Source organism: Benincasa hispida, chromosome 10 (assembly GCF_027475165.1).
Source record: "Benincasa hispida cultivar pf3 chromosome 10, pf3_genome.v1.1, whole genome shotgun sequence".
In the NCBI taxonomy this organism is placed as follows: Eukaryota; Viridiplantae; Streptophyta; class Magnoliopsida; order Cucurbitales; family Cucurbitaceae; genus Benincasa; species Benincasa hispida.
The window spans coordinates 13,865,579-13,889,126 of record NC_143487.1 but is presented as its reverse complement, the minus strand read 5'-3'; the positions used below and the strand labels follow the sequence as shown (position 1 = coordinate 13,889,126).

Sequence of the window (23,548 nt, the reverse complement as noted above, 5' to 3'; positions counted from 1 at the left end):
AATCTAAAAAATATACTATTGACAAAGAGTTCAAATATTTGTGCACCATCCCTTCACAAAATCACATATTTTGAAATTGAAAAACAAAAAAACATTACCATAACTTTGGTTATATGTAGTATTTTTTTTTTTTAGCGTCTAAAATTATATTTCAATTTAGATGCTTAAATATGAAAAGACCACATTAGCCAATAGCCATTAGCGGCTTGCAAATTGAAATTTAGACTTCTAACACAATTTGGGCCTTCCCGCTTTCCGGATTCAGGAATTTCAAGTTACCCGGGAAAAAGGGGAAAAAAAAAGAAACATATTACACTTTTAAAGTACAATCCCTAGTGAGTTCACGCGGATTGAACTTTTGAACCGTCAATCTTTCCAAGATCCAACGGAGGACAGAATTCTCAGCTAAACTCCAAAACCAGGCTTCGAATTTGCACTTCCATAAATTAGCCGTATCGGTACAATTCTATCATCAAAATCAAAACTCACAACCTGTTCTTCCGCATCGTTGTTCATACCCTAAATTCACCGGCGACAATGTCTGGACGTGGAAAGGGCGGCAAGGGATTGGGAAAGGGAGGAGCTAAGCGTCATAGGAAGGTTTTAAGAGATAACATTCAGGGCATTACCAAGCCTGCAATTCGCCGTTTGGCTCGTAGAGGTGGTGTGAAGCGTATCAGTGGATTGATCTATGAAGAAACCAGAGGTGTTTTGAAGATTTTCCTTGAGAATGTGATTCGTGATGCTGTTACCTACACTGAGCATGCAAGAAGGAAGACGGTGACTGCCATGGATGTGGTTTATGCCTTGAAGAGGCAGGGAAGGACTTTGTACGGTTTCGGAGGTTAGATTTAGGGTTTAATACGAAGAATGTTTGTAGACCATTGCTTTTGATCTTATATTTCGTAGGCGAGCTCGTTCTTATTGGTTTGATGTAAGTTAATTTCTCATTAGTTTGGAAGTGATGGTCTACTTCATTGAACCGATGTGCTATAAGAATTTCGCTTTTCTTCAGTTTATTTGTTCTTCTTTTCTCGACATTTAACTGATTTCTTCGACCCAACTGTTTAATCTTCTACAATTTGAGTTCAATGAATATCCAAAGAAAGAAAGCAAGGCATTGGAGAGTTTTGGTTTCTTTCATTTATAAAACAATGAGTTTCATTGAATCGTATGTGGTTTGAACCATTGAACTTTCAGCGCTGGTTTGATTAAATCATTTAAATTCAGCTGGTACCCTGCGTATGTGATATATTTAATTTTATTTTCACTTGTTGCATTGCTAGTACTATAGTTGAAAATATGAATTGAGGCTTTCTTCTCTGTTTGGGATGTTATTTTGCAAGATGCAGGGTTTGCTGATAGATTATGCTTAGAATTAGAACCTTTCAGTAATTCATATGAACTCTTTATTTCGTGCTCTTCGGTCAATTTATTCATTTGCTAATGGGAGGAATATAATATTTTCATTTTATGGAATGACTGACTCGATGAAGGCTTTGATTGAAGATGCTACCAAATAAATGCAAGTAAGATTATATATCGCTGCTTGAATGGAAGTATGAGTAATTTGAATTTGCTTTTTCCATGAGTTAAGTATATTTGGCTTTCATGGGAGAAATTAATGCAAGTTAGTTGACATAAATTTACTCTTTCCTGCCACCATTGGTTAAGTTGGTGGCTCTGCTTGTATCAATGTTACCTGTTAATCTGTTGATCGCTTATGTGTGCTTCAATTATTTTCACGGGACAACTTGCAACTAATTTCACTGGACAATTTGCCTTACCGTACAACATTTGAGTGTCAAGAAAATTTATAAGGTATTAAATTATAGATAGGTAGCAATATATCAATGCAAGATAGTTGACATAAATTTACTCTTTTCCTGCCAATTTATTGGTTTCTTTTATTTTTTCCAGATACCTTTTTAGTATTTTAAATAAAGATGGATTGAGCTGAAATTGCATTTTTCTCGCCTGATTATGACTGGATCTCATTGTTATTTGATGATTGTTTCTTGAGCATTGGAGAGTTTCCTTCAGCTTTCTTGTTCTTTGGTGTCATTGAATCATAAGTGGTTTGAGCCATTCAACTTTCAGGCCTGAAGTTATTATTCTTTGGAAGCTTTGGGTTGATTAGAACATCTGATTTCAACCAGATTCTTCATATGTGATGAATGTAATTTTCTACTCTTATCCTGAAATGCGTTATTGCATTGATACATGCTATAATTGAACCTGTGAACTGATGTTTTATTGGCTCGTTTGGGCTGTTATTTTGTAAGACACATGGTTTGCTTAAAGATTATGTTCGGATTCATAACCTTGAGCTATGATTGGGTTCAAAACTTCATATGAAATTTATATTTCGTGCTCTGCGAGCAATTTGGTCATTTGTTAATGGTAGGAATTATAAAATTTTGTTTTCTGGAATGAGTGGCTTGTCAAAAGATTTTATTGAAGATGCTTAAATAAATGCAAGTAAGATTATCTGTTTCTCTGCGCTGCTTAAATGGAAGTACGAGTCATCTCAATTTGTTGTTTCCATGAATCAAGTATACCTGGCTTTAAATATCCATGGGGGGAATTAATACAAAGCTGGAGGCTGTCTGGGTCAATGTTACCGATTAGTCTTACAGTTCCTGCAGTGGCAATTAATGCTTCAAATGACAGGTTAACCAAGAAGAGGCACCTCTATAGTCGTATCATTTTCTTAATTCATAGTATTTTTCAGGTGAGAATTTATATTGGGTTGCCATTTACAAATCTCCCTCTGTGGCTTTTCGTTGGTTGATGTTAATGATGATTATTTGCTATAGCAGACTTCATTGCTGCTGTTTTTGTCATGGAGCTTAGTATTTGAGATCTCTTGATTGTTTCCATTTCTCAACCTGATCACACCATTAGCTAACTGGGCCTTACCAGGTAACATTCAGATTTCAATATCCTAAAGAACTTCATTTATTTCTTTTTCTACACCTGTTTACTTGCCTATGTGTTTCCACTTTCCATTTTGTTTCTCTTTTGTTTTGCCTGAACTTGTACCCAATGTATATATTTGCCCCTGTTTGGGTACTTTCTCATTTCTTTTCTGTTCTGTTCTTTCTAGAGTTGACATTTTCATCTGTTTGTATGGTGTTCACAACAATTAAATTCGGGAATGAGGAATGCAACCTTTTGCTTTTCTTTTATTTTCCAGATAGCCTTTTGGTCTTTTTAAATTCAGGTGTAGTTAGCTGAAATTGCATTTTTCTTACTGGATTTTGTTCTTATGCATTTTGATGTTTGTTTCTTTGGTTTTGAAGAATCCGAGTGTAAATTCTCCCTTCTGTTAACTGTAAGTCTGTAACTGTGCAGTCCCTGTGTATGGAATCATGATGATGCTGATTTCGTTTCTTTTCCTTTCTAGCTTTCTATGCATAGTGTTGAAGTGCTTGTTAGTATAGCCGTATGTTCCAACAATGGTTGTAATTCAAGATTACGTGCCTCACAGAATAAACTGTGATTTTTCCACTATACTATATTTTACCTGGAGCATTGTTTGTAGCTTTACTTGTGTGTTTTTGCGTTTCTGTATTGCTCGAAACCAACACAAATGAGAGCCAACCCTGTGTCACTCAAATAAGTATTTAGCCATCCTCCAGCCTTTCCGTAATTGAAAATCAAAACCCTGGTAGGTACCCAGGTAGATGTTAGATAGCCATCTAACGTTAGATATAACCTTGTGATAAACAAAATAAATAAATAAGGTAATATGTAGGCTGTAGCCATTTTGAACTCATTTTAACTTGATCAGAATTTCACCCGTTGATCCACCAGGATACTATGGGCACCTCTAGTTTTTGTCCATGCACTCTCTATCCTCTGCAACCTTATTTCACTCTGTTTTCTATTGGCAGAATTGGATCACTATTCTCTTTTCCCTCAACTTCCTGTTGATCTGTCTGTCCATCTAGAATTGTGAGATACTCTACAAATCTCTTTTAACACTAATAAGACCACATTGCGTTTCTTCCACCAGTATTCAACGTCTGACTTTAACCTCCATACGGTTCTTCATCCTCTTCACGTAAATCCCCCAAGGGGTTTTTATTTATTCTTTGATTCCAAACCTAAGGTCAGCATCAGTCAAGCTTTGGTACCATAAATTTTAGAATATCATGTACTTCTGTAAATGCGCCCATTACTTAAACACTGTGGTTGTCAACATAACTTCTGCAGGTAGAACTGTTGGAATTCTTTTGAACTTTAATTTAGACCTCAATTACATCCAACATCCTCAAAACGAGTTAGTATGTTATATAATGGCAAAATACACAAAATTCAAGATTCTAATCCTTTTAGGTTACCCATCCTTTATGGTTACATAAAATCCAGCTATTATGAAAATAAAAATTGATTCAATTTGTACTCCTGTTATCTCCCTCTTACTTTTTCGTTCCACCTGCTTGCCATCCTTTTACTCGTCTTACATTCTTTCCCTCGATACTTGGAACTCTTACCGAAGCCTCCACATAAGAAAATCCTATGAAATTCACTGCTAGCATATAGTATCTTCCCCTTTATTGGGGCAACCTTCTAATTATACCAATCCATTTATCGTGCATATCTCTTTCCCTGCTTCCACAATTATCAACCATCATCGCTTTCATCTGACTCCCCTAACTCTACTACTATAACTTATTCTGCTGCAAAATTCCTTCCTCGTCTTTGGGTTCCATGCACAATCTCTAAAATTATCTACACTCCTTGTCAACAAAGGAACTTTTTGAGCCTCACTTCAGATGAAGTTCAGCCCCTAGGTCCTAATATGTTTGACTTCATAGAGAAACTGATATTATCGCTTGATTCATGTACATTCATAGGCATTAAGAAGCCTGAACATTAAAAAATCCCACAAAATCTTATTGCTTCCTTTTATTGTATAGCTCGCCGTTCATTCAGCCCCACAATTAACCTCAACCAAAACAGCCTACTGTTGCAACATGATAGACAGAGCTGTTTACTTCTCTGCTTTCTAATTAGGTTTATAATATTTCAAGGAAACTTCTTAACACCATATATTCCTAAGAAAAGAGTAGAACACAGCCCACGGGCCTTAGGGACGAATCCCTAAGCCAAGACTTCAAAACTAAATAACAATTTGTATTACAATAAAAATTGTGTAAAGCACTTGACAATGAAGTTATGAACCATACATTCACCACAAAAAAAAAATCGCTAGAGGGAGAAACATCCACCCAATATAAAACCATACTATTGAGGGTTGTTTCAGGCAAAACACAATGCCCATGGATGGGCCCGAACCCAAGGGAAACTGGCGGCAGCATTGTGAATTACATGTCCCAAAAGGGAAAAGTCAAACCCTCAGCTTCCAGGCCGACCAATCGAGTTAGAAGAATTAGAACCCAATCGAGTTAGAGTAATTATACTAATTGGTTATAATCTAGTTGAGCTTGGTCTTAGCCCTATGCAATTTAGAGAACTGCAACTACCATGACATTGTTGGTGACTGGCGTGACATGTAACCACAAGGAGCGTCAATGAAAATGTATCATAGATAGTCTTATTCAACAACTCCAAAGGAGAATTTGGAGAACTATGATCTTACTCTTTGTGCTTAACTAAATTATACACGTCCTAAACTAATTTGATACCAGCATGAGTACTCTCATGCAGGTCAAGCTCGGAGGACGAGACCAGACTAGAGAAATTGACCAGCACAGAGCCCATGAAGGGCCCACAATGCTTGTAAGATTCCGTGCCAACATGTACATTTTCACATCTTTTGTGGAGGACACCGGGCCAGATCAAAGAGATACCAGAGAAACATCTACCTCTTATAATGAAGCAAAGGACGACAACTATTCTTGGGGTGTGCAGTTAATTAGGAGAAAAACCTGTGTTTGGATGTCATCTTTGAATCCTATCCATCGTATTTAGACTGTTCACTCCTTTTTTCTGTTTTGGCCGTTGGCTATGTCTAACTTTTGTTTTCTCTTTCGCATGTTCTTCTGTATAATTCAAATATGAATACTTCGAAATGGATGCTTGTTCTGTGTTTACTGCTTAAGCAACTTCATAGCTCAAGCATTTTACGTGAACATTCAAGTGAGCTTTGCACCATCACTAAATGACCGAAATCTTCCTATATTTATTATTCCTTTCCTTGAATGGAGTTCAGTCGAGGTTAATGAATTATTTCGAAGAATTATGGAGTTGATTATGGAATAATAACTGTAAGATTGGAGTCGATTGATGCTTCAAAAGGAGTAAGTGCGGTCTGCCTATTATGCACCTATTGGACTTTATATTTCATCAATTTGCAGTTCAAATTTATCTTTTGGATAGGTTTTCATTGTCAAAATTATTCTCGAATGCAAATCACAAAACATTAGTATATTAAAAGTGATGAGATTTAAAAGAAAATGGTATTACAATGAATTATGTATTATTGTTTGAATTTAACTACATAATTAAATTATCGAATGTGTTGTGAAATTGAGGAATGAAACGAGGCACAATGAAAATATGAAAATCGATATAATATAACAGTAAATATATAAAATAAATAATCAAAATTTAGAAAAGAAATAAATATGATAATATGGATGTGCATGCAAACAATATTCACATCATGTCACTATTTATAGGCAAAATGGTAAGTATGTAGTGAAATTACATAGATATTGATGATGTATAATTATAAGACACATGGACAATCTGAAAAATGAGAAATGAGAGGATGAAAGAATGATAAATGGTTTTTAGGATACTAAGGATTGAGCATATATTTTTGTAATATAATATAATATTTCTCCTTAGTACATCTCCCGTCAGGATTTCAAGATATTTAATAATTTATGGGAAATCAAAGTCAACATATATTTCTAACTCCTTTAAGGACCCATCTTTGTGGTGTAGCAATTGGAACATATACTACACACCTTAAACTTCTCATATGGGAAATTTTTGGCTCATGGTCATAAGCTGATTGTAATGACAAATACTTATAATAAGCTACTGGCCTAATGTGTACAAGTAACGCAGCATGCAAAATTGCATGTCCCCGTACGGATGTAGGAAGCTTAGCTCTCAAAATCAATGATCTAGCAATTAATTCCATACGTTTTATAAATAATTCTGCTAAACCATTTTGTGTATGAACATGAGCTACAGGATGATCAACACTTATTCCATTTGACGTACAATAATTATAAAAAACTTGGGATGTAAATTCACCAACATTATCAAGACGAATGATTCTGATTGTATAATCAAGAAATTGTGCCCTTAGCTTAATTATTTGAGCATATAATCTTGCAAAAGCAAAATTTCGACTTAATAATAAGTACACGTGTCCCAATTTTTATTTTACAAAACTAGAATTAACAAAGGACATAAAGTAATATGCATTTACTCTAATCAAGCATGCTTACACAGAAATTTGGACAGGAGGAAGGATTAAGAATGACTTATCCTTGAAGAACGATTTCTTCACGTTCCCTTTCCAATGTACTACTCGAACGTTCTCCTTCACCCTTGAACACCGAAACTCACGAACACAATAAGAATTGCTCAAAATTAGGATATTACCATGAGGATTTCCTCATTAATCTCTAGGTTGAGAATCGTTTGAGAGTTTGTGGACTTGAGAAGATTAATTTGACAAGGGAGAGTTTTTATTTGAGAACAAATCTTTAAAGAGAATTCAGGCATTGAGATTCCAAGAACAAAATGGAGAAGATCAAATCAATATCTCTCTAACTACTCTCTATATTTCACATTGATTATGAGAGAGTGGGTTGAGGAAGTTAAAATTTCAAAAATTCAAATTTTGAATTTTAATTATATATAAAAACTAATTTAATATATACTAAATATTAAATCATATGTTATATTAAATATAACACATAATCTGTTTATATTATATCACATATAATATAATATATGGTTTGTTAATCTCTCATATAACCTATAGAATTAATGTGAATGACATTCAGATTAATTTGAACCTATAGTTTTTATATGAATCACATTCATTAATATTTGAAACATATTCAAATATTTATTTTTCTCATTAAAACTTTACATTATAATGTATCATGTACATTATATTAATTATATCTAAAATAACTAATTCCTTTTAATTAATTTGAACAATTAAAATTAATCCAAAATCAATTCGATTCTCATTAATACTAATTGAGCTAACGAGGGGACCTTACGGACGTATAGATTGAAGTTCTATTGATACTTAATTAATTAATTAAAATTTTTAATTAAATTAATCAACATTCATTAACTGCCAATCGCTTCATTAAATACCGATAGCTGCACTCTTCACATTATATATATATTTATATATCAATTGGATATAACCAATCAACAGTGCATTGACCATTCACAAATTCCTCGTAAGTACATCTAACTCCTTAAGTACTATTGATCCCTCTAATGAACAATTAATTATAGTCTACTATAACCGAATCCCTCTTGGACAAGGAGAGTGAAGGAACCTTAAAGTCCATTGCAAAAGCGATGATCGGTCCCAAAAATATTTTCATAGAACAAAAATTTTACAGAACACAATTTATGCAATTAACAAATTAATTTTAAGCATGCAATTGAAGAAGGAATAAAGAGGAAATTAGGGTTAGAGAAGATCTTACCCTTGAAGCCAAAACCTCTTCACGAAATCCTCTTTTCTAAACCAATCAGGAACCAAATGAATTCCAACGAACGTAGAAATCCAAGATGGCTACTACCACAAGAGTTTCCTTTATATTCTCTGTGGGGGAAGAGAAACACCAGAGGTGTGGGCTTTGTGATCTTTTGAGAAGAGAAACAAAAATATTTGAGATGAAGGAATTTTTCTTTTAGAGAGATGAAGCTGTAAAAACCCATAGTGACCTTCTCTGTGAAGAAGATGAATGAGATCGTTAAAATTGACAAAAATCTTCTTAAATAAGATAGATCAGAAGAACATCAATACTATTTATTTGATTTTAACATTCATTTTTCCCCTAGGGAGATGGGTATTGTAAGGACTTGCTCAGGAAGTGGAGATAGAATTCTTCCTTAGCTAAACTAGAATTGGAGTTGGTCGCTAGAATTTTCTTCAAAGGTGGTCCTTGGAACCCGAAGTTGGTCGTCGAAGTTGGTCATGCAAAGGTGGCCTTCGGAGTGTGTTGCCAGAGTGTGGTAATGGTAGTCGCTGATGGTGGTCGTGTGACCAATTTCGAGCTCTGACAACTACTTCCGACTAAAACTAATTGTTTATTAACAATCCCACCATAGTCTAGGAAGAGGTAATGCATACATCTACTTGGTAGGACTGATCAATTTAACTATTTTAACGAACAATTTTTTTACTTCTTACAAGAAAATTAGAAATTCTTGCTCGCTACTCTTTGCTAAGAGTTTAGGTTTTCTCACTCCTCTCCATCTCTCTTTTTATTTACAACACGCTCTTGTTTTAAAAGAAAGTGAATAACAAGAGTGACATGATTGAAGATAAATGGTCAGGGTCACACCATTTGTAGCACTTTATAACAGTTGTAACATCTACAAAGTGGGTTGTATCCGTAGTGTCACAAGGATAAGACATCCCTTCTTTATTCTTATACTACAGACTATTTAGGTTATTACTTAAGGCATGATTCACTTGTATGTCTCACATACATGTCCCACTCATCACGTTTTTTCCATAGGGAATTAAGGGGAGTGAAGTTATTTTCCTCCCTTTAATTTTGAAAATAGAATTAAAAAAATAATTTTAATTTAAATAATAATTATATGTTAGGTTGTACGTCCTAAAACTCGCAGTTTGATGTTTATTCAATAAAACTGTTGTTGAATATGTAAATTGCACTTGTAAAGACTAAATTCAATAAACTAAAGATTCGTGGCTATTATACGAATACTTGAACTTTATGTAGTGACACAAAGATGGATTAAGTTCGAGTAAATAGCCAAAACGGTCTGTAGTATATGAATAAGGTTGGGTGCCTTATTTTAATAATACTATTGGATGAGGCCCATTCTATAGTTGTTACAATTTGTTGTAAAGTACTACAAACGAAATGATCCTGATTCATTCGTGTAGTGACATGAGGAGCAAGGACATCCTATGCAATGAGTTCACATAAGATCAGACCAAGAAATAAGTCACTCTTACTTTATAATGATGTTTACTGTTTAAGACTGACAGTTTCAAATCCATGATCTAGGTAACTCAACCTTAATCATGAGCTAACTATGAACTCCTGTTTATTCGGGATTATCCTTAGATTGTATAGGTGAAGGTTGGCTCAACAGCGTCGGCTCAATAAGCCTCTTATTTTAGGGGTAAGATCGGGTAGATAGTTGGGGACATAGAATGCAAGACAGAATTCACACCTACCCGATGTAAGGATAGTAGAGAGGATGTTCTCTTAAGTACTAAATCTAGGTCTTAAACAAGGGGCCCCGCCATCTCATTCACCCAAAAGGGACTCGATTTGTTGGTTGGATCTTATTCATTAGTAATGGGACTTAAGGAGCAAAATTCTCCCACTTGCCTTAGTGATACAAAACTCGTAGACCTAGTTCTACTAGGTGATCCTCAAACACTTTAGCCGAGAGGACCTTCGTAAATGGATCAACTATGTTTCTTTTACTGATTCGCTTACAGCTACATACTCAGCTTCCATTGTGGAGACCGCAATACAACTCTACTTGATGCTCCTCCACACAACTGCTCCTCCGTTAAGAGTGAATATTGATCCCGAAGTTGATTTTCTCGAATCAATATCAACCTGAAAGTCAGATCGGTGTATCCAGTAAGGATCAGATCCTTAGGACCATACACGAGCATATAATCTCTCGTTCTCCGTAAATACTTGAGAATGTTTTTAATAGCAGTCCAATAGTCATGACAAGGATTGGACTGAAATCTACTGACAATTCCTGCGACATAGCATATATCGGGACGAGTACACAACATTGCATACATTGAACTCCCAACTATAGATGTATATAGAATTCGATTCATCTTTTTAACTTCTTGAGGTGTCTTAGGACTCTGTTCCTTAGACAAGTGAATTTCATGCCTGAAAGGTAAAGATCATTTCTTGGAATTTTGCAATTTATACCTAGACAACATCTTGTCTATATAAGATGCTTGAGATAATGTCAATGTTTTGTTCTTGCAATTCGTATACAACGATCAAGCAAGTGGGAGAAAGCTAAGTCTATCGTATAGACAAAGTGCTTGATTGTTTAGGTGAGATACATGATCGTGTAAGAAAAGGTAAGTGATTGTCTATACGATCGTTTGGTAAAAGCTCGACCCTAGGCGATCAATTAGGAAAAGGTAAGCGATCGTTTAATAAATGGCGTGCGCGTGTAAGCGACCATTTAGTAAACACAGACTATAGTATAGTCTCCTATTTACTAAGCGATAAACAACTAACCCTTTTTTTTAGCAAATAACCGAGTTTTTTACAAAATAAAAACAATTTTCATTTTATTCTGCAGCTATGAAAACCGAATGCAACTTCCCACTAATGCATAATTACAAAGAAAACGGCGATAAATTATCCCATAATTTCCAAATTAGAAAATAATAAATATAATTATATTATATTCATTAACCTATAGTTTAATATCATATATCAACCATATTGTTTTCTCCCCCATTAGATATAAATCATATTTATATCCTTTTTCCTCCAATTAATATATCTCATACATATAATCAATCATATCATATATAATTAACCGGTTAAATTATATCATATACAATCAAACTCCCTCTTGTCAAATTGAACATTTCAAACTGATCAAAAAAACTATTTCTCAACTTGAATCCAAGCTACCAAGGGGACCTTATAGACCTATGACTTGAAACTCCAACGGTGCATTAATAGTTGACTAAACTCTTTAGCCATGAGATCCACCATCCGTTAATTGCCAGACATTCCACTAAAGACCGATAGTTGAATTCTCTTTACCATAGATATATTTTTGTGTCTATCGGATATAACCAATCATCAATACGATAACCCTTCACAAACGTTCATAAGTACAACTAGGCCAATTTACCGTTTTGCCTCTGTAGTTACATCTTACTCCTTAAGTACCACTGATCCCTTTGATGAACAATACAACATAGTCCTGCTATGTGTGGATACCTCTCGGGTCATGAGAAGTTATGTGGCACCACATCATTCAAGTCCCGGGATCAGCACTCAAGGGAGCAATCTATCTACTTACCCTTGATTCGAAGAAGGAATGAATTCAATCTTATGTAGTTGAGTTCCCAACTCCCAAATTAGACGAATCCCCAAACTGGCAGGTTTGAGTCGGCGACCTAGCCACTCGCACCCATGCAAATCAAAGGACCGCCCTCGATGGCAGAAGTTCCCAACTCACTCACGATTGAGGTCATGTTACCTATGGTCATCCTAGTGAAGTGAAGTCTCTGTCACGAACAACGCTATTTAACGAGATGTTAACACTTCGTGGTCAGGTCTTATACAAATTCTTTGTATAGGGCGCCCTCGCTCGCATGTCCTCACGCGAATAATCAGGATCAGACCATTTGTGTCAAGTCACAACACTTATAACTATTCTACAAAGCGGGATGCATCCGTAGTGATAATGTTTCCCTCTTATATCCATATACTACAGACCATTTTAGTTATCATTTAAGATATGATCCACCTGTATGTCATCACATACATGTTTAAGTTATTTTAGTTCATTGGTTTGTGGTAAAGCAAATAAAACATCAAACGTGCAAAGTCAAGTAGTGAAGTAAAATATCATATATTATACATCACAAGCGTTCGTACAAACTGTGTTTACAAACTACGTGACACGAGACTTTAGGACATCATCCCCAACTAGTTGGTTATCATATATATTTATAATAATATTAAATATTAGACAATTATCTATTTTTCTCTAATAACGAATTGAGTGTGAGGTTAATTTAAAATAAAAAATAAGGTTTTTTTTTTTTTTTTTTTTTTTTTTTTTTTGTGTGGGTGTGTTTGGAAGAACTCAGGCAAAGATTATCGGCGCGCATCTAATTATCAATAATTTGGCACATAAGTTTTGGCAGTTTCCCATTCCCGCCATTAAAATTCTCACCTCAACCCGCCAAATATAAATGAAAACCGCTATTATTTCACTTTTCAAAATCCTAATCCGCGGAAGTTTCACGTGGATCGACCTTTCTAGCCGTCGATCAACAAAAGATCCAACTGACGACAAATTTCCGCGCCCAACCCGCACTCGTATAAATACTCCCACCCAATTGATCTTTCACAACAAATTCAAATTTTCCAATAAACCCTCTTCTTCATCCCCGAAAATCAACGATCTTCTCTGAAAATGTCTGGACGTGGAAAGGGCGGCAAGGGATTGGGAAAGGGAGGAGCAAAGCGTCATAGAAAGGTTTTGAGAGACAACATTCAGGGCATTACCAAGCCTGCAATTCGCCGTTTGGCTCGCAGAGGCGGTGTGAAGCGTATCAGTGGATTGATCTATGAAGAAACCAGAGGTGTTTTGAAGATTTTCCTTGAGAATGTGATTCGTGATGCTGTGACCTACACTGAGCACGCTAGGAGGAAGACGGTGACTGCCATGGATGTGGTTTATGCCTTGAAAAGGCAAGGAAGGACTCTGTACGGTTTCGGAGGTTAGGTTATCGATTGATTGTAGATCTTGGCTGTGGATCTGGATTTTCTTAGGCTCTACTGGTCTTATAGATTAATTTTCTCTTCTTTGTTCTCAAGCTTTTGAGATAATGAATTGAAGGATTACGCTATGAAAATTTGTTAGAATGTTCTGATCGATTGAACCTTGTTAATTAATTAATAATTTTGGTAGACCACATTACTCAAATACTTGGTAGAACGACAGATAACATTAATATTTAATATCTCATTGTTTAAAGGTTGGGATTTGAATGATTTATTTGGATTTGAGTTATGAATAAATCACCTTATGTGTTGTACCTTCCTAACTCGCAAAATTCTTACCCCAATTCCATAAAGTAAATAAAAAGGGTAAATTGCAAAAATCAATCTTGAGCTATTATAGCAATTGCAATTGCACCCAAATTTTTTAATTTTCATAATTAAGTTCTCAAACATGTATGATTATTAAAACTAAGTCAAATTGGACTTTAAACTTGTGTAATTGAGTAAATTATGACATTTGTATAAGTTTAAAAATTTAAATTTTATTATTTGTAGGTTCAATTTTTATAAGTATCACAAAATTGAGGAAATGTTTGTAGAAATTTAGGGGACTAATTTTTATAATCAAAAGTTTGAGGATTAATTATAATTAGATTTTATTTGCAATTTGCTCTAAAAAAAGGCAAAAATATAATTGTTTTTTAAAAAATAATCAGAACTATTTTAATAAGAGAAAGTGGCTAAATGACTAAACCTGCCTACATGGTATCTTCCCAACCTCCGAAGAAAATATTTTTAAAAAATGGTCAAATACCAACTTTGATATGACTAGCTCTGATGAACAAGAGATCAGAAAAAGGAATGATTTTATGAGTGAGAAAATGGAGAAAGTGAGTGAACAAAGAGCGTCTCACAATGATTCATGAGTGAGGAAATGAAGAATGAGCTAGAATGAGAAAATGATTCGTGAGTGGAAAAAGAAGAGCGAGATGAATGAGAGTGATTTGTAAGTGAAAAAGAATAGAGTAAAATGAGCAAGAGCAAGACTTTTTGCGTGCATGCAAATATATTTTAATAATTTCACTCAAATTTGGGATCAATAAAGGGTCATTCGACAATTTAAAAAATCAAGTCCTTTTGTATTCTTTGCTTGATTTTTAGATCATCCATTCGATGGTCTCCCATTAATTCCCCACTAAGTCCTTTAAAACCAAGTACCACGTACTGAAATAATGAACCCACTTGATGTATCTAGAGAAATTTAGAAACTGCCATGAATTTTGCTGAAATTATGAAAGATATACACCAATTCAAAGATATACACCAATTCATAGTTAATGGAACTAGGGGATTAGGGAGGCAAAATTGAAGAATTAGGTAGAGAGATGCAGATAGGGATGTCTAATTTTTCCATGGACATGACCCCACGAACCCACTTGTTGGGTGGAGATTCCATGATTGGGTGGAAAATAGGAGTGAATGAAAAAAAAATTTCGGAGACGGAGAATGCATTCCTCGACCCCAACCCCATTTCCTGTCCCTACCCCGATTAGTTTTTAAATATTTATTTAATATAGTTATCTAATGTTAAGTTATTATTATTATATAAATATTACATTTAAATTTAAATTGATTATTTATTAAAAAAGATAATGAATATGTTTAACTTGAATATTTAAATTTAGATTATATATATGAATAATTTGATTTATATTTATTTATTAGTACTAAAAAATTAATTGAAAATCCCCCCCACAATGCAGGCCTCCATTTGTCAATCTACTATTCAGTTTGATCCTTGTGCAAAATCGAATGGAACCAAACCATGCACCCAGGAGATTGATTAGGGAGGCAAAATTGAAATATTAGGTAGAGAGAGATACAGGCCCCCATCTGCCAATCTACTATTCAGTTCGATCCTTGTGCCAAATCGGATGAACCAAACCGTGCACCCGCATCGCCTTACTTAAAATGCGTTAGCACAACTTGTACTTGAAGGGAGTTTGGTCTAAGCTGCTCATGGGCACAACTAAAAAATCATCATACAATCAAATCGCATTATACCTCTCTACTGTCAACTAGGAAATTTTAAAAGAAATTTTCAATCTGATATTTCATTTCATATTTAATATCGAAAGATTTTACATATTACAAATATAATTTGTGCTGTAATGACTATTATTCAGACGACCTACGCACTAATGGGGGAATGTTACCAAAATTACACCATTATACACATACCCTATCACCCTATCATCTATATAAATCACTCTAAATTGACATCGACAAACACACTACAGCATTTACAAAAAGAAACCATCAATTCTGACCGATTCGGTGAGTATGGAAGTACGAAGAAGCTGAAATCAACATGTCCACTTACGCTATTGCTACTATGCGTTCTAAAAAGAATCATAATAAAATCCAATGACATTACTCCTACCTGCACATATCATCTATAAATAAGACGGGAACACAATCCACAGACAGGTTGTTTTCAAATATTCAAACAAATGTAAATGCATTGTATATGATTCCGGAGAGACCAAGTTTTTACCGATCTCATGATGCCATCCATCATCTAAGGAAGGAGATCATGTTGCAAGACTAGCACTCGAGCAGTAATAAAAAAAACTTGGTACTGTCCTCAACAGTGATGGTATGGTACCTCAAATGCGGGCTGGCCTTCAAGTTGTGGCAAATTGCTCTGCGGATATTCTCCACAAGCACAGCAGTAGAATACCACCACCACCACGTTGCACATGTTTGAACAACAATTACTTTAAAATAATGATATCACCCGTTACCAGGCATTTTTACTATAAAACGCAGGCAAAGATGAAGATCCATAGACCAACAAGGCTTATTCATCTTGGTAATTTCTTAATTTCATTTGACTCGAGTCGGATCCCATAGCTATGACATTAGCCAACTCTCAATAAGTTCAATGCCTACATATTAGTTTTATTGAGTCGAAGTTCCCTGCAAAAAATTTAAAAGAGAAATATCAAATTAGTTAAAATCGTGAGAGAAAAATATGGAAATCAACAGCACAAAAAATACAGACATCTACCTCAATGGGAAACCGCAACTCATTTGTTGTATAATTTGCAGCTGGCTTTTTATTCCAACCAATGTCATCCTCGCAGATGTGATCGGGCTATGAGTGATAGATCCACTTTGATTCCCAACTCATTAAATGAAACAGAAAGGACTTAATGAATGAAAGCAGAGTACACACTGACTACTGTTCGTCAATTACATTACCGTGCTGAAGTCATCATACACGAAAGCTAAACAATAGAAAGCCCAAAAGCTGTAAAGAAATTCAAACCAATTCAACGCAAAACTATAGCCCTTTTCTGCAAGTCTAGACAATGGTGGTGAGATACAGAGAACAGATGGTGCTGGTTGAACCAAAGCATAGATATAAGAACCAACTAATTTATCTGCATAGACTCAGCATGATACTTCTCCAAGTCGGCATCAAGATCTTCTGCAGACACCTTTTCACTTGGGCCTCTTCCCCGCCCACGCCCCCTTCCAAAACCACGACCACGTTGACGTGATGGTGGACCACCCCTACCTTGCTGCCTGTTTCCATATGAAAAGGAATGTCATTATGATATAGATAGTACCACTGATTGTATAAAATGAATGTCAACAAAGCCAAACTGAATGCAAAATAAAGTGATTTGAATACAAGGGCATACTACAGAAGAAAAAAGATGGCTCCAATAGTCTCTACAACAGTATACAAATTTTTTAAAAAAGTGTTTCAAGTACCAAATGCATATTTGCCCATTTTCTGCATCAGAGGCAGATTTCCCAGAAACTAGACAACAGCATACTACCGCCAGAAATATACCATAATGCATACACAACAAGTTCACTATTACAGCACTAGTGAAAAGACTCCAATAGAAATTCTTTATAAGCAGAAATAAAACTCTCCAATACAAGGGGAAGAAACTTCCGACAGTTATTATAACATAAGACTCAAGAAACTAAACAGCTAATATCACATCACATGACATCCAAAGACGACTTGCAATTTATGATATATTTTGTTCCATTATGATGATGTAGTTAATTGTCGCATCCAATTATAAACATATCCGTGTTCTATTCTCAATGATTTGGCATGAAAACAGAATAGGATCGATACCTTCTGGGAGCCCCATTTAAATTTTCGAAAGGGTTCACAGCAGCGGTTGGACCAACAGCAGGCGTGGAAATATTAGTTCCAACGATCTCTATTTTCATTGGCTTTCCATCAAGCTGAACGTTGTTGTACTTCTTGACGGCCGCAACAGCATCTAGTCGCCTTGAGAAAACTACTTCTGCCGTTCCCTATAGAAAAGAGGATTTCTAAACTTTGACCAAAAAATTAGGGAACGCAAAAGAACCGATATTTATGCCAGGCCTCGTAAGATACCTTGGATCTCCCACTCTTGTCATAGTGGATTCCATAGCGTTTCATATCACCAACTTCGGAAAAAAGTTCCTGCAAACACCGACACTGTCAACAAAAGCCCAAAACAAAAAAGGAAATCTCTCTTATCGTTTTCCTCATCCACGAGTTATAAATACCTTAATATCTTCGTTAGAAACACCATAATCCAAATTAGATATGTAAAGCTTGGTCCCAGTTTGAATAGCAGAGGCTCGCCCACCCTGCCCAGCAAATCCAGAACCCGGATCGGCAAACATATCATGCTGCCACGTCGTCTCCGGTGCCTAACCCCAAGTTCAACAAATCAAAACAAAACTTCAATCCAGGATTCGAAGAGGGCAAATCGGGACAAAGCGACATAAACCTCGAAGCTAACGAAAAAACTCGAAACCATACCTTGGGAGCGGAATAAGGTGTGCGATTAGCGGCGCGATTGGGAAATCGACGGACGGGACCAGGTCCAGAACCTCTTCCGCGACCTCTAGAATTTCCGGATCTGGATTTTTTGTTGTTCTTTATGATATCATCAAGACTCATATCCAAAGGAGCGGCCATGTTTGAACAGAAATTGAACAGAAACACAGTGAAGGAGCAGTCGGAAGAGAAGACTGAGATAAAAAGGGATTTAGGGTTTCGCAGATTCGTCGATAGTGAAAGGGTTTGGGGGAGAGATATGAGGATGAAGGCTGCTTTTCTCAGTCGATATAAAGACCTAAGAGGACCGCGTAGTTTATACGCGTTATTTACTTTTACGACGCCGTTTCACTAACCTCAATATTAAGTCACACGCGCTCGCGCGTTACAAATATATTTTTTTTTTTTTTAGTTCGCTTTCTTTTTTATTATTATTTTTTTCTTTTATCACATGGTATTGAGGAACTAACGTGCACACGGAAATTTTCAAAAAAAGGCTGGTTATTTTGGGGGCGTTTGGCCTTTATTTATAATTGGGTGGGTGGGTTATAATAGTCCAATATTTGGGACTCCAACTAAAATAATTGGAGCCCAAATGTCGATTATTTTGGTATGTTTCCTTACTCTTCCTCGTTTTCCTTACTCCTATGTGCTCAATTATTTTACTCCAGTTACTTGATCCTTGATGGCTCGTCATACGTTTCTCGATGTACGGTTACTCGATACCCAACTTCATGGTCACTCGATACAACTGCAATCGACAGGTGTATACTCGATCATATCGACGTCAAACTCGATGCTCGATTACTTTATACTCGATGATTTTGAATTCAAAAAATGCTTGAAGGTCACTCGATACGCCAGCAATCAACACATATATACTCATCTATATCAACGTCATACTCGATGCTCGATTACTTTATACTCTATTATTTTGAATTCAAAACACGTTTGTAGTTCACTCGATACGCCTGCAATTGACACGTGTATACTCGATCATATCGACGTCATACTGGATGCTCGATTACTTTATACTTGATTATTTTGAATTCAAAATACGTTTGAAGGTCACTCGATTCCTAGCTTCACTCGATACGCCTGCAACCGACACGTGTATACTCAATCCTATCAACGTTATACTCGATGTTCGGTTACTTTATACTCGATTATTTTGAATTCAAAACACGTTTGAAGGCCACTCGATACCCAACTTCATGGTCACTCAATACGTCTGCAATCGACACGTGTATACTCGATCATATCGACATCATACTCCATGCTCGATTACTTTATACTTGATTATTTTGCATTCAAAACTCATTTGAGCATGTTACACGGTGCACAATTATTTTGCCCTTATTTTGATTTTTTTCCTCACTCTCCCTCGTTTTGCTTACTTCTATTAGCGTTCGATTATTTTGCTTTGTTTCCTTTCATCTCTTCTCCATAGGGTTTTGCCATTGTTCCCAATCGGCGTTGTTCCTGGTGGGTTTCAGAGCTTCTCCTTCTTCATTTCTGTCGATCGAATGCCATTGTGGTTCTCTTTGGTCGGATTTGAAAAAATCTTTCATAGATATAGACTATGGTATGTTTGGTAGTTTAGATCTGTGTTTTTCTCTAGATTCGTAACTCGTCCTCTTTCATCTTGCCATTCCGAACTCCACCTCTTTCGGTTCTCTTTGCTCTATTTACTCAAAACGAAGGTTTCCCCTTGCCGCTTCTTTTGGTTTTTCAATCTTTTGTGTTGTCCCTCCTGTCTATCTAAGTTCGAATCGTATAACCATGTTGAAACTCAGATCATGCTTGGTAGGGGATGGAGGATGGTGTTCGGATCTTGGTAGGGTTACCAGATCCAATGGTAAGTCTTCTTTCTCTTCACAGCCGATGATGAGCCCACTATATATTTTTCTTTCTTTCTTTCTTTCTTTCCTTTTTTTTTTTTTTTTGAAAATTTGTAAGCTTATTTTGCTCTATGCTTGATTTCAATGTTCTATTCTTGGTCTTTGATTATCGGTCTCTGATGATCAATGTATCTGTTATGTTCAATGATTGTTTAGGAAAGAGACGTTCGATGGTTGGGTGAAGGTAAAATTTCATAAACATTTTTTTTTCATTCATCGTCACCTATTATATTGACTAGTCATACTCTCCATGTAGAGCTATCCTGTAGCAAAAGGGCTCTTGAACAAGTTATTCTCATATTTTGATGACCTAGCCTACGTCTTTGGCAAGGAACGTAAAATTGGAGAAGGGGTAGAGACATTTGGTGACATGGCCTCAAATGTGTCAGGGCGTATGCATGAAGGTGCTTCTACTAATAATTCACAGGAACATGACCTGTCATAGGATGAGTTTCATGGAACCCCGATTGATTTTTTGTTCCAAAGGAGGCAATTCATCAAGGGGTAGTAAAAGAAAGCATCATGGATATCAGTCTGAGTTGGTTGAGGTTTTTAAGAATGCAGTGGACTTGTAAATGACGAATTGTAGTTCATTGCTGAATGACCAAAAAAGCAGCGTGCAACAAAGGTTGAGCTGCGTGCCAAGGTTGTGAATGAACTTAACGAAATTCCATAACTGCAAACCTGACATAAGGTGAAGCTTATGAATATCATATTCCACAATGTGCATAATATGGAAAGTTTTTTGTCTGTTCCAACAGATATGAAATTGGAGTATTGCGAGTTTCTTCTTATAGACAACGCCTGACCAACTATTTTCATCACCGACTTTTCCATATTTAATTTGGACATATATAAATTATGACTTGTACTTTATAAGACTTTTTATGTTTGACTCCGTACTATTTGATGAACATGAATGTGATTTAGTTTTCTTGTTTTGCTGTTTGTGAAATTTCTCTATCTCTACATACATTAATGTGTTGGGCAATGATTAATATCCTTTGAAAAGAATGGAATCGTATTTGTTGCATGTTCACGAAGTTTGATACGTCAAACAAGGTTAAAATCAGTAGAATGGACAATGCAATGTTCAATACATTTTATACAAATTGGTGGAACAAATAATTTTATTTAGGTTCATGAAAATATGATATTTCATTTAAAAAATTTTCCTTTGATATACGGAAAAGTATAATCAATTGTGATATATACTAAGATAATATGCATTTAGTTTACATACTGTTATAACCGACTATTATAATAATTTGCACCCAAACACAGATTATTATAACTCAGACTATAATAACCTACCCAACAAACACAGACTATTATATCACATACTATAATAACTTGCACACTAAACAAAGACTACTATAATAACTTACACTTCAAACACAGATTATTATAACACAGACTATTATAACCACGAACTATAATAAATACTTACTATTATGACTCACTCAGCGTTCCAAACGCCTCAGTGGCCCTACTATTTGGTCAATTATTAGAACCCCTTGAAATTAGGAGTGTTTTAAAAATATTTGGTAAGTATAAGAAAATGAAGATACCAAAAAAAAAAAAAAAACAATGAAGATGTTTCCAAGTGCCCCAGTCATATTTTAAAATTTTTTAAGTTTAAATTTTAAAATCATGACACGGAAGGCCTATAAATTTTATATTTGTATCCCATAATTTTAATTTAAACAAGGAAAAAAAATCAATTTATATTATGAACTTATCAAATTTGGATCCTCAAACTCTTACTTTGTTAGATTAGACCATAAACCTTAATAAATACTGCAATTTGGATTCATCCACTACTTCTATAGAAAGTGTAAATCTACATAAACTTTAAATTTTCAATAAAATAAAGTTGTGCAAATAAATAAATAATGTATAATTGTCCAAAATTAACGTATTTTGTTTAGGCCTTCTACGCATAAACCCTTTCATATATCTTGTTTCATCTCCGAAATTTTCAATTTTATCCGAAAACAGAAACAAATCCCCACGAATTGCAATCGAAAAATCTCAGAATTCTTCCCACAATCCCAGTGATCTAACGAAGCAAGCCGAAACGCCGACGCCGAGAGCCGCAAACACAGTAGGAACGAAGAAATCCAAACTGGACCGATTCACCATTTTCGCCGGCAGGCAGAGAACATCGCCGGGAAGGTCAAGCGGGATCCTGATGTAGCCATCGCGACGGCAAGATTTAGAGAACGAGGAATGGGGAGACGTTGCATTTGTGAAAATGAACTCCGGAGCAAAGGAGGCCACGGCGGCGGTTAGCGCTAATAGCGCCGTCCATTTGGCGGCGGAGCGACAGTGCGGCGGATCTAGAGAGAAGCGGTGGAGGAAAGAGATGGGCATTGGGAAGAAGAAAGGAAAAGAGACGGATTGTGATGCGGATGAATTATGAATTTGGGTATGGCAATGGGGAGGTTTTATTTGGATGTAGAAAGAGGGAAAATGGGTGCACGTTGGTTTAACCAACTGTCTCAAGAAAATTCTTCTTTCTTTCGTGTTTCATCATGTCGGGTTGCCACGTCTTTCTCTTTCACTATCTTATTTTCATTTTGTTCTAGTGTGTAGTCTAAAAAAATAAATACTTCTCTTTCCTTTTGTTTTATTCCAAGTATTTTTCAAAATAACAATAATCGTCAAGCATGAACAATGGTAAACCACGAATTATAAATGGAAAATTGCTTCCATTTGAAGAGTAAAAATGACAGAACCTGTGAGAAGTTCATTTTTGTCAACCTCTCTGAATTTGAAGAAAAAATAACTTAAATCAGTCATATAAAGATTCAAAAAGAATGAAAAAGCACTCAGTTTTATGGGTTGGACACCTTTTATATATGGTTAAAAATAAAATGGAGAAACATAATCATCGAAGTCGATAGTACAAACACTATGTACGTTTATATTGGCAAATGAATGAACTTAAGTTGAATATAAAAATATAAATTAGTATTAACTATTGATTATCTTTTCAAATTATCACATCAATACCTAACTTATTATTTAAGAGATAAAGATGTTAGAATATGAAAAAATTTATCTTTTTATTTCAACTT

At 35.4% G+C, this 23,548-nt stretch overlaps 4 protein-coding genes across 4 annotated transcripts; 2 read left to right on the top strand and 2 right to left on the bottom strand.

The window, feature by feature from the left end:
• Positions 1-457: 457 nt before the first annotated feature.
• On the top strand, positions 458-1,014 carry LOC120088648 (histone H4). The gene has a single exon (XM_039046064.2). It carries the CDS (start codon positions 538-540, stop codon positions 847-849), a length of 312 nt encoding a protein of 103 aa, XP_038901992.1. The 5' UTR covers positions 458-537; the 3' UTR covers positions 850-1,014.
• Positions 1,015-13,228: 12,214 nt separating this feature from the next.
• On the top strand, positions 13,229-13,880 carry LOC120088649 (histone H4). Its single transcript, XM_039046065.2, has one exon. It carries the CDS (start codon positions 13,384-13,386, stop codon positions 13,693-13,695), a length of 312 nt encoding a protein of 103 aa, XP_038901993.1. The 5' UTR covers positions 13,229-13,383; the 3' UTR covers positions 13,696-13,880.
• Positions 13,881-16,889: 3,009 nt separating this feature from the next.
• On the bottom strand, positions 16,890-18,867 carry LOC120088647 (THO complex subunit 4A-like). Its single transcript, XM_039046063.2, has 5 exons — positions 18,547-18,867; positions 18,288-18,434; positions 18,133-18,201; positions 17,863-18,047; positions 16,890-17,288 (listed from the first exon to the last, which is right to left on the bottom strand). Exons 1-5 carry the CDS (start codon positions 18,703-18,705, stop codon positions 17,135-17,137), a joined length of 714 nt encoding a protein of 237 aa, XP_038901991.1. The 5' UTR covers positions 18,706-18,867; the 3' UTR covers positions 16,890-17,134.
• A 3,448-nt stretch (positions 18,868-22,315) lies between these two features.
• On the bottom strand, positions 22,316-22,891 carry LOC120087630 (uncharacterized). The gene has a single exon (XM_039044469.2). It carries the CDS (start codon positions 22,839-22,841, stop codon positions 22,500-22,502), a length of 342 nt encoding a protein of 113 aa, XP_038900397.1. The 5' UTR covers positions 22,842-22,891; the 3' UTR covers positions 22,316-22,499.
• Between the last annotated feature and the right edge of the window lie 657 nt (positions 22,892-23,548).

Bases quoted from the DNA above. Each gene is read 5' to 3' on its own strand.
- LOC120088648 (XM_039046064.2), top strand. From the start codon at position 538: ATGTCTGGACGTGGAAAGGGCGGCAAGGGATTGGGAAAGGGAGGAGCT.
- LOC120087630 (XM_039044469.2), bottom strand. From the start codon at position 22,841: ATGCCCATCTCTTTCCTCCACCGCTTCTCTCTAGATCCGCCGCACTGT.
- LOC120088649 (XM_039046065.2), top strand. From the start codon at position 13,384: ATGTCTGGACGTGGAAAGGGCGGCAAGGGATTGGGAAAGGGAGGAGCA.
- LOC120088647 (XM_039046063.2), bottom strand. From the start codon at position 18,705: ATGGCCGCTCCTTTGGATATGAGTCTTGATGATATCATAAAGAACAAC. The intron at 18,048-18,132 runs GTATCTTACGAG...TCTTTTCTATAG, and splicing joins ACAAGAGTGGGAGATCCAAG to GGAACGGCAGAAGTAGTTTT. The intron at 17,289-17,862 runs GTATCGATCCTA...ATATGGAAACAG, and splicing joins TTAAATGGGGCTCCCAGAAG to GCAGCAAGGTAGGGGTGGTC.